At 64.0% G+C, this 9,481-nt stretch overlaps 2 protein-coding genes across 6 annotated transcripts; one reads left to right on the forward strand and one right to left on the reverse strand.

Moving 5' to 3' along the window:
* Window positions 1-18: 18 nt before the first annotated feature.
* Window positions 19-5,599, reverse strand: FCHSD1 (FCH and double SH3 domains 1). Of its 4 annotated transcripts, XM_058848629.1 has the most exons (19): window positions 5,461-5,599; window positions 5,141-5,238; window positions 4,624-4,669; window positions 3,708-3,781; window positions 3,340-3,484; window positions 3,128-3,264; window positions 2,988-3,051; window positions 2,785-2,913; window positions 2,523-2,645; window positions 2,347-2,442; window positions 2,164-2,271; window positions 1,956-2,060; window positions 1,526-1,759; window positions 1,356-1,439; window positions 1,092-1,248; window positions 804-1,009; window positions 588-684; window positions 448-515; window positions 19-285 (listed from the first exon to the last, which is right to left on the reverse strand). In XM_058848629.1, the coding sequence occupies exons 1-19, from the start codon at window positions 5,479-5,481 to the stop codon at window positions 220-222; spliced, it is 2,058 nt and encodes a 685-aa protein (XP_058704612.1). In that variant the 5' UTR covers window positions 5,482-5,599; the 3' UTR covers window positions 19-219. The 4 variants fall into 4 exon arrangements, with proteins under 4 accessions (XP_058704612.1, XP_058704611.1, XP_058704610.1 ...); XM_058848628.1 differs by having other exon boundaries at window positions 2,164-2,442; XM_058848627.1 differs by having other exon boundaries at window positions 2,347-2,913.
* Window positions 5,600-6,009: 410 nt separating this feature from the next.
* On the forward strand, window positions 6,010-9,408 carry LOC131583954 (proteinase-activated receptor 3-like). Of its 2 annotated transcripts, none has more exons than XM_058848603.1 (2): window positions 6,010-7,421; window positions 8,276-9,408. In XM_058848603.1, the coding sequence occupies exons 1-2, from the start codon at window positions 7,325-7,327 to the stop codon at window positions 9,292-9,294; spliced, it is 1,116 nt and encodes a 371-aa protein (XP_058704586.1). In that variant the 5' UTR covers window positions 6,010-7,324; the 3' UTR covers window positions 9,295-9,408. The 2 variants fall into 2 exon arrangements, with proteins under 2 accessions (XP_058704586.1, XP_058704585.1); XM_058848602.1 differs by having other exon boundaries at window positions 7,366-7,421; window positions 7,897-9,408.
* The last annotated feature ends 73 nt before the right edge of the window (window positions 9,409-9,481 follow it).

The raw sequence follows: 9,481 nt of genomic DNA on the forward strand, positions 1-9,481 counted from the left end.
GGGGCCTGGCTGTGGCACCGGGCACCCCAAAAGAGGGGTTCTGGGTGCTGTACCGGGATGCAGGACCACTCTGCAAGCAGCACTGGGCAGGATGCAGCCCCTGGAGAGACCAGCTCAGGGCATGGGGCAGCACCAGTCCCCACTGCTGGGACAGCAGCCTGTGGTGGCTTGCTTGGGCAAAGCTTTTTGGGGCTTGGGGGGCTGGGAGGACCCACAGGGTCAGCTGAGGTGAAGCTCGGGGTCGGGCTCGGGGGCTCTGCCGGGCGGTGGGGGCGGCGCACGGAGCTGCAGAGAGGGAGAGGAGAGGGAAAGGGAGCGGGAGAGAAGTGGTGCCAACATGCTGGGGCCACTCATCCCCCTTCAGACCACCCAAAACACACGGGTGGCTCCGTGACAGAAGGGCTGGGGCAGGCTTTGGGGTCACAGCACCCCTGTGAAGGGACTTACCGGCCGCAGACGTGTGGCAGCCAGGTCTGGAGAACTCTGCCCGCTGCCCGTGCCATCCTGCCGGCAACCTGGGAGGGCCCAGCAGCTCAGCCCGGCTTTTGGGGCTCCCCCAGCCCCTTCCCAGTTTCCCCAGCACTCACCTCCCAGCGCTGTCTCAGGAGCAGGGCTGGGGACCAGGCTGGCCCCGGGTGCCAGGCCAGGAGGGGAGAAGGGCGGAGGGGACGGCGACGGCAGCTCCTGGGAAGACACAGCCAAGAGGGATGGCGATGGTGGGAAGGGGATCTTTACCTTGGCAGTCATGGAAGATGAGGGATTGACCTTGCCAGAGTGACACAACCCCCCCTCCTGCCACCAACCTGCCCGGCTGCCTCCCGGGCCCCGGTGAGCTCCTCCACCACCAAGGAGGGGAAGACGCCGACGCGGCCGTCGAAGTCGCCGGTCCAGAAGCCATCGTCCACCTCGCCGGCGGCGCGGGGCAGCACCCGGATGATGGCTCCCTCAGGGAAACTCAGCTCCTCGGGGCTCTGCCCCTCGTAGTCGTACAGGGCTCGCACCAGCCAGGCTGTGGGGAGGGTGGGGAGGGGGCTCAGCACCCTCTGGATCCCGTCCCCCTCCCTGGGGTGGGGGTGACGCCCAGCACCCACCTCCAGGCTCCAGCACCAGTTCTGCAGCCATGATGCTGGAGAGCTGGCGCTGCAAGGCAGAGGGGCCTGGGGGGCCGAGCCCAGCCCCCGAGTCACACCCCAGGGACAGCAGGTACTTTTCAGGGACGTAGCCAACCTGCCCTGCCTTGTTCCGAGCCTGAGGAGGCAAAAACCACATGAACATCCCAGGCTCCAGAGCGGGGTCAGTCTGGGGACCTCCAAAAGGTGTCCCCCGGTATGGAGGGGGGCTCGGCCTGCTCCCACCTTCACCCACTCCTCTGCATCCCCATCCTCGATGATCTCCAGCTCCTCGCCCTGGCTGATGGACAGCTCGTCCGCCTGGCAGCCCTGCAGGAGACGGGGACAAAGTGGCAGAGAGGCTGAGGTGTCATCCCTGGGCAGGCAGGGTGAGGGCCAGGCAGGCAGGGCCATACCTGGTAGCCAAAGATCACCCGGCAGGTGTAGGGGTAGGTGCGAGCAGCAGGCCCAGGCTCATCATCCTCATCCGACTCATCACTGTCCTCGTAGTCATCGAACTCGGCCGGGTCCAGCCCCGTGGGGGTCTCCTCACCTGTCCCCACCATGGTGGCCCCGGCCAGCCAGGCGTCCACGTCCAGCCCTGCTGCCTGCAGCAGCGCCAGCCGTGCCTGGGCTTTCACTCGGCTCACCTGGGGACACCACACACTGTCACAGTCCCCAGGATACCTCTGCAGGTGTCCCAACCCCGTTCCCAGCATGGTGCCATCCCCAGTGCCACACCCCAAGTGCATCATCCCAGCCAGCACCCCTCCCTGTCCCTACATCCCCCACTCTGGGGGTGACAGACCTCGCAGCCACCCCAAACTCCTCAGCTGCAGGACTCACCTCTGCCTTCCGGATGTTTTCCCTCGCTTCTTCCATCTGCCGCTCCACAGCCGCCGCTTCTGCCTCCGGCCCCTGCTGCCGCCTGGCCTCCAGCCGCTGCAGCACCTGGCCAGGCACCCACAGCTCAGGGAGTGGTGGCAACCAGTGAGGGGCTGGAAAAGCCCCTCCCTGAGCCTCTGGGAGCTCCGTGGGGCAGGACAACACCCACCTCCTCGCTGTGCGCCCTGTTCTTGTGGTCCCGGGCCACTCGCGTGGCCCAGCGCCGTGCCTCCTTCTCCAGGCTGGCCCCGTCGTCTGCTGGTGGCAGCAGGCACACCTGGGCAAGGACACGGGGGTGACAAAGGGGTGGCTGTGCAGACCCCACCTTGCTGTAATGACCCCCTCCACTTACCTCCTCCACCCCGGAGAGCTGGAAGCGCTGCTCAGGCGCCAGGGAGAAGGCAGGGTGGTCGTGCAGGAAGAGGAGGAGGTCCTGCTCCCGGCACACCTGCAGCAGGGGAGCAGCATGGGGCCGAGGGCTCAGCCGTGCCCTCCTGTCCCAGCCAGCTCGCAGGACGGTGCTGTTACCCGTGCAGACGCCTCCACAACGCCCTGGAACCAGTCCCGGGTGGCCCGGCAGGTCTCCACCTCTGTCCGGCTGGCGGCCGACAAGTGCTCCCGGAGCCGCTCGTAGAGGTCCCCATCCAGTGCCTGGGGTAAAGCGGGTGGGAACCCCCCCAGAACTGCCACATGGAGCATCCTTGATCCCCCTCACGGCAGCCAGCCCTGGCCTTGTGCCCTCCCTGCTGGTTCCCTGTGGGATCCTGGGGATGGGGCACGGGGGTCCTACCTGCATAGCAGCGGGCAGCTCCACACGCTGGTAATGCTCCAGGTGGGCAGAGGCAGACACCAGGGCGAAGCTGTACTCGTTCTGCACCCCTGCCAGCTGCCTCGAGTGCTCGGCCAGTCGCGCTGAGAACTTGTGGGGACGTGGACAGTGAGGCCCTGTGTCCCCCTGCATCCACCCACCCTGCCACCCCCTGCACCACCAACCTTGGCACTGAGCTTTTGCAGACTGGCCTTGGTGTGAAATATCCGCCGGTCGCTCTTCCGGAGGCTGGGGAGGACGGGAGGGGGGGTATGAGACCATCCCACAGCCACAGCGGCCCCCCGGCCCCGTGCCCCCCACTCACCGCGCCTCCACATCGGCCGCCTTGTCCTTGGCCACCTCGCTGCTGCGCTGGAGGTGGCTGAACTGCTTCTTCGCCTTGTCCAGCTCCTTCACCGTCTCCAGCAGCTCCGCCTGCGCCTTCTGCAGCCGCTCGATGCCCTGCGGGGAGCGTCAGCTTGGGGGGACAGCTGTCCCCAGCGCCCGGGCATGGGGGACACGTCCTTGCCCCGGTACCTTCTTGAGTGTCCTCTCCTTGGAGAGGCGGGCGCTGCGGGCGGCCTCGGCAGCCAGGGCGCGGTAGCTCTCGGAGGCGGTGACCCGGACCTGCCCGGTGTGTGCTGTCCCCTCGATGACGCCTTTCCAGACAGCGGCCACGCTCCTGCGGGCACAGGGTTAACGCAGGGCCAGGTACTCCCTGCCCCTTGGCAGCTTTCAGAGATGCCCAGCAGGACTCTGGAATTGGGGACATCCCACCCACAGCTGCATCCTGGTGATACCCAAATGCTGGTTGGAACTAAACATCTCCAAGTTGGGAGGGTCATGGATGGGGCACAGCCAGTCCCAGGTGATTGTCCCCTGTCCCATCGCTGTCCCCAGCCCACCTGGAGTCACCGGCCTCGCCACGGCCCCGCTGCCAGTCTCTCTTCATGAACTGGCTCGCCAGCCTCTGCAGCGCCTGCGGACAGACCCAGCATCACCGGCACTCCCTGACCCTGCCGAGCACCCCAGCACCCACCACCCCCCAAAACTGGGCTCCCCCACCCCAGCTGCCCACCCCATGGACCTGGGGACGTCCCAGAGCACAGACACACACATCCCTGTGGCTCAGTGTCAGCAGGAATCCCATCGTGCTCCCCATGAGAAAATGGATATGTGACATATGGGGAGATGTGGAGACATGGGGAGACTTTCTGGGGGGCAGCCACCACAATGAAAGCTCGCTGTGGCTTTTGGGACAGAGCACATGCAAGGGGACATCAGCGGGGGACCCTGGATACAGAGACAGAGGAACCCCAGCAAAGCCAAGCACAGCAAGACCCCAGCCCTGGGGGGACAGTCAGCCCCAGCCTGGGGGGTGTGAGGAAGGGGAGTGACATGGTGACCAGCTGCAGGAAGGGGGGACACAATTCTGCCACAGGACGTCCCCAAGGGATGCTGCAGGGACATCTCACATCAAAACCAAACTCTGACATTTCAGAGCAGCGCCCTGCGATGACCCAGCAGACAGCAGAGCCCAGCAGTTTCCTCCCCCAACAAGGTTTTCCCTCCAGGCTCCCAAAACACCCAAGGTTTGATCCATGCTGTGCTCAGCAGAGCCCCCAGCGGGTGCTGAACGTGGTCAGGGTCCTCCAGGCAGGATGAGCCATCTGCCATCACCCTCCAGGGCCAGCACGGAGCAGCCAGGCTCGGATAATTTCCGAGGCTGCCCATTGCCTGCGTGGGGCTGTGCCCAGGCAGGCAGGATGAGGCCTGGGCCTCCCCAGGACATTGATCCTGAATCCCGTGACATCTCCTTACCTGCCCATACTCCCTGTCAATGGTGGCCCTCTGCTTGCTGTAGGACCTGGGGGGAAAGGGGACACAGAGAGGGGCAAGGATGGGCCATCCTGCCGCCATCCCTCTGCCATTATCCCCTTCCCATCTCCCCCTGCCACCATCCTGTCCCCATCAGGCCACCCCAGAAGGTGATGGAGCCCATGACCTCGAGGTGACAGGCTCAAGGTGAGCCGTGCCCGGTCCCTGGCCCAGCCGTGCCTGGTCTGAGCTTGGGGGCACACACAGACACACAGAAACTGACACACAGAAACAGACACAGAGACACACAGACACACAGACACACACACACAGATACAGACACACACACACAGACACACAGACACACACACAGACACACACACAGACACACAGACACACAGATTCACACACGCACACACACACACACGGGATGAGCTGTTTCATCTCACTCTGGGGACACACACACGGCATGAGCTGCCCGGTCTCAGCTCGACCCGGCTGTCACCCGTGTGGGCCGTACCTGATGTCCTCCAGCAGCTCGGCGTCCCGCTGCTGTTTGCTCTGCAGGCCCGACAGCTGCTCCAGGAGATGGACCCGCAGCTCCTGGGTGAGCTTCACCTGCGGGATGGTCCCGCTCAGCCCCGCCGGGGATGGGCTGCGGGATGCGCTGGCCGCCCTGCCCGGCACCGGTGCCCACCGAACCCCACTCCTGAGTGCCGCCCAAACGCGGCCTCGCTTCCCCAGCCCCGTGAGGCTGCGGTCACGGCTGCAGGACACGGCAGCGAGGGAGGACCCGGCCCCGGTGACCCGCCCCATGGCCCGGGCCGGCCCGGCGCTTACCTTGCGCGGCGGCGGCTGCATCGCGGCGCTGCCCCGGTGCCGGTGCCGATCCCGATCCCGGTGCCAGTCCTCGATCGCCGCCGCCCCGACCCGCGTGTGCTGAGCCCGGAACTGCCGGGCCGGCCTCGCCCCGCCCACAGACAACGCCCCGCCCACAGACCACGCCCCGCCCACAGACCACGCCCCGCCCACAGACCACGCCCACACAGACCACGCCCACACGAGTCGTGCCTCCAAAAGGCCACGCCCCCTAGACAAAGCCACGCCCCTAAACGAGCCCGCCCCGATCAGGCCCCGCCCACCAGCCACCAGATGGGCACTCCTCAGACCACGCCCCCCGAGCAGAGCCCCGCCCATTTCATTGCGCAACAGGGAAGCCCCGCCCATCGCGCCCAGCGGGGGCTGCAGCGCCGCCTGGTGGTCTGTGCTGCACGTGTGGGCGGGGCGATGGGACAGGGGACAGGGGACACAGGGACACGGGGATATGGGGACATGGGGACATGGGGACATGGGGACATGGGGACACAGGGACATGGGGATATGGGGACATGGGGACAGGGGGACACAGGGATATGGGACACAGGGACACAGGGACATGTGGACTCAAGGAAACAGGGGAACAGGGACATACATGAGTAACACGAGGACACAGGGATATGAGAGATGGGGATGTGGGGGCACAGGATCACAGGGACATGGGGTGATAGGGAGCACTGTCCTTGGGCAGGGAGACATGGGGAGTGCTGGGGCTCACAGCACTGGGATCACTGAGAACTGAGTTCTCCTGCATGAGGACACACAGGACACTGGTCCCAGGATGTGGTGACACATGGGATTGTTGGGGCACTGGTCCTGGGATGCAGGGATGTGTGGGACACTGAGGGGACAGTCCCCAGCACAGGGACGTGTGGGGTCCCACATTACATGGAGAACACAGAGCCCCTGGCTTGCCACATGGACATGGGCACAGAGCTGAGCAGAGGCATTCAGTGGGGGCCACCTGGAATCATGAGGGACCCCCAACCAGTCCCTGTCCCTCTGTCCTCCTGTCCCTCTGTCCCCCTCCCAGTCCTCTCCCATTCCCTTCATCTCTCACTTTCTGTCCAGGCTTTTCTCTGTGGTTCCTGCACAGCTTATGTCTCTCCCCACAGTCCCATTCATTCCCATCTTTCTCTTCCCATGGCATTTCTGGGTTTGGCTGCACATGTCCTGGTCCCCTCAGCACGAGCCCAGCACGAGGCTGGGCTGGGGATGTGTCACTGGCTCTGTTATTCCCCTTTTCAGCCAGGAAAATGGACCGGAGGTCACTCAGCCACCCACTTGGTGACAAGAAGGGAACAATTCAGGGAGGCCCCATCTACACCAAGCTGTGACACCAGCTTGTCAGCCTGACCCCAGTGATGGCACCCGGGCATGTCTGGTCCTGGCAGGGCTGGGCAGGATGCCCAGTGCCCTGGATTGCTGCAGTGGGGCAGGGCCACATGTCACCAGGCCGGGCACCGGCTGCCACCCTCCTGTCCCACACACAGGGCATAAACAGCTCCATCTTCCCACTGTGGTTCTCCTGTCTGCCTCCAGTTGCCTCCTGCCCGCTTCCTCCTTCTCACAGTTGTGTGATGGCAGCTGGAAATCTCTCCCCCCTCGATGGCTGGATCCCCCGGATGCTGGCGGTGGTGACAGCCGGCAGTCACCTCACGCTTCAGTCTGGCTGCGCACCCCGCAGGGCTGTGGGCAGGACGTGGCGTGACGTGGTGGAGCCGAAGGGAGGGCATCAGCAGGGAAAGGGACTGGTGGCAGTCCTGCTGTGTCACCAGCCCTGTGCCATTTGTGCTGGCCCGGCTGGCACAGTGGCCACTCCGCAGAGATGTCCTGGCTGGTGCTGTCACCTGCTTCTGCTGCTGCCTGTGTCACCCTCCTGCTCGGCTGTGCCTGGCTTGGCTCTGCCACCCAGCCCTCCTCAGGTAAGTGCCTTGGTGGGTCTGGGGGTGGTGGGGTAGGGCAGGGACACCTCACTGGGACACCCCAACATCACGGCCCATGACACTTGGAGGTGATGGCTGGATGTCACGGGCAGAGTTTGGGGCCCTGCTCATCTGCCTTCCCTCAGTGTCCACATTGAGAATCTGAGTGAAGACCTGAAACCCAGACAGCATTTCCCCTTTTGGCAGCAAAATTCAGATTACTACTCTCATAACCTGAATTTTCCATCCCCTGGCTGTGGAGAGGGGGCAGAGGTTGTGGGAGACAACCAAATGTAACCAAAGCCCCCTGGGGTAGGGTGTTCTGGGGACCATCAGGATAGAAATTCTGGAGCTGGGGGTGATGTGCAAAGCCTGTATGGCTTTTTTTTTGAGAAAGCCAGAAAAGGGATTTGGTCCTGAGTCATTTCTCTGGTAGCCGGGGCCTTCCTGTTCTTCACTTTTGCTCTGCGCATAGCAAAAAGCCCCTGACCACAGGAAGAGGAGATGTCTCTGGCTGTGTGGGGAGCTGAGCTGGGGAGATGGCTGGGACTGTCCCAACCCTGCGCTGCTGTGGGTTTCCCATCTGCCCTCCTGATCCCGTTGTGCTGGGCTGGGTAGGACAAGGGACATCAGCAGCTCCAGGGATGTGGGAGCAGAGCAGGGCAGGGCTGGGCTGGCGCCACTGCCATGGTGGCTGGCACAGACTGTGGCTCTGCAGGGTGAGGACAGCAGGATGCTGGGGGCTCCCCTGGCGGGGGACAGGGAGATGCCACCTCCTGTGTTTAGTGGTGGCTCTGCAGGGAGGGGTGACAGCTCCCGCTGCAGGCTGAGCCCGATGCCTCGTGTCCCCGCAGCGCCGGTCAGAGGGCGATCCCTGCTCCGCCTCACTCCCCAGGAGAAGAACGTGTGCTCCCAGGCCTCTGAGGAAGATTTTCTCAACAGCACCCTCAGCACCCGCCTCCTGCCTGCCCTCTACTCCGTGGTGCTGCTGGTAGGGCTGCCAGCCAACGCTCTGGCCTGCTGGGTCCTGGCCACCAACTTCAGGAGATGCTCCAGCACCATCTTCCTGCTCAATCTGGCTGGGGCCGACCTGCTCTTTGTCCTCCTGCTGCCCTTCAAGATCTCCTACCACCTCCTGGGAAACCACTGGCTCTTTGGGGACTACCTGTGCCGCACCATGGTAGCCTTCTTCTACGGGAACATGTACAGCTCCATCCTCTTCCTCACCTGCATTGGCCTGGATCGCTACATCTCCGTGGCACACCCGTTCCTGTGGAAGGGCTCCAGCTGGACGAGGGCCAAGGTGGGCATCTGTGTGGGCATCTGGCTGGTGGTGGGGCTGGGCATGAGCCCCCTGCTCTTGCGCTCCCACACACACAACATCTCCAGCCTGAACATCACGACGTGCCATGACGTGCTAGAAAAGGAAACCCAAAGGTTCTTTGGCTACTATTTCCTGTCCTTGGTGGGGCTGGGCTTTGGCCTGCCCTTCGTGCTCATGACCATCTCCTACAGCTGCATCCTGGCACGGCTGCTGGCCAAGGGAGAGAACTACCGGCAGGTGGTGCGTGTCCTGGCCCTGGTCCTCATGGCCTTCATCCTCTGCTTCACGCCCAGCAACGTGATGCTCTTCATCCACTACCTGCTGGAGCCCACGGGGTGCAACAACAGCACCTACATCTCCTATGCCCTGGTCCTGGTGCTCAGCGCCTGCAATAACTGCTTTGATCCCTTCATCTACTTCTACGTCTCCCAGGATTTTCGGGGCTGGGTCCGGGATGCAGGAGGCCGTTGCCTGCAGGGGCTCGAGGCCTCATTGGGGAGGTCCACAGAGAAGATGGCCCTGCCCCTGAGGTCCAGCGCGCAGAGCTAGGGCTGCCAAGCCGTGTCCCCATGCCTCGGGGACGAGGGAGCCTGAAGCGTGCCCACCACAAAGGGCTGGAAATAGACTTGGGCAAAAATTCCCACCTGGATCTGAGGTTCATGAGGATTTTGCCTCATTTTTGCTCCCCTGATGACAGCAGCGCTGCCCAATCCCATGGGACCCCCAGCTGGGTGCC

This window comes from Poecile atricapillus, chromosome 13 (assembly GCF_030490865.1).
Source record: "Poecile atricapillus isolate bPoeAtr1 chromosome 13, bPoeAtr1.hap1, whole genome shotgun sequence".
In the NCBI taxonomy this organism is placed as follows: domain Eukaryota; kingdom Metazoa; phylum Chordata; class Aves; order Passeriformes; family Paridae; genus Poecile; species Poecile atricapillus.

What these genes read in the sequence shown, in the direction of transcription:
- FCHSD1 (XM_058848626.1), bottom strand. Translation starts at nt 5,481, where the DNA reads ATGCAGCCGCCGCCGCGCAAG. An exon ending in GGCGAGGCCGGTGACTCCAG is followed by an intron (nt 3,485 to 3,707) that starts GTGGGCTGGGGA and finishes CTGTGCCCGCAG; the next exon opens with GAGCGTGGCCGCTGTCTGGA. An exon ending in ACAGGGCGCACAGCGAGGAG is followed by an intron (nt 2,061 to 2,163) that starts GTGGGTGTTGTC and finishes GTGCCTGGCCAG; the next exon opens with GTGCTGCAGCGGCTGGAGGC.
- LOC131583954 (XM_058848602.1), top strand. Translation starts at nt 8,155, where the DNA reads ATGCTGGGGGCTCCCCTGGCGGGGGACAGGGAGATGCCACCTCCTGTG.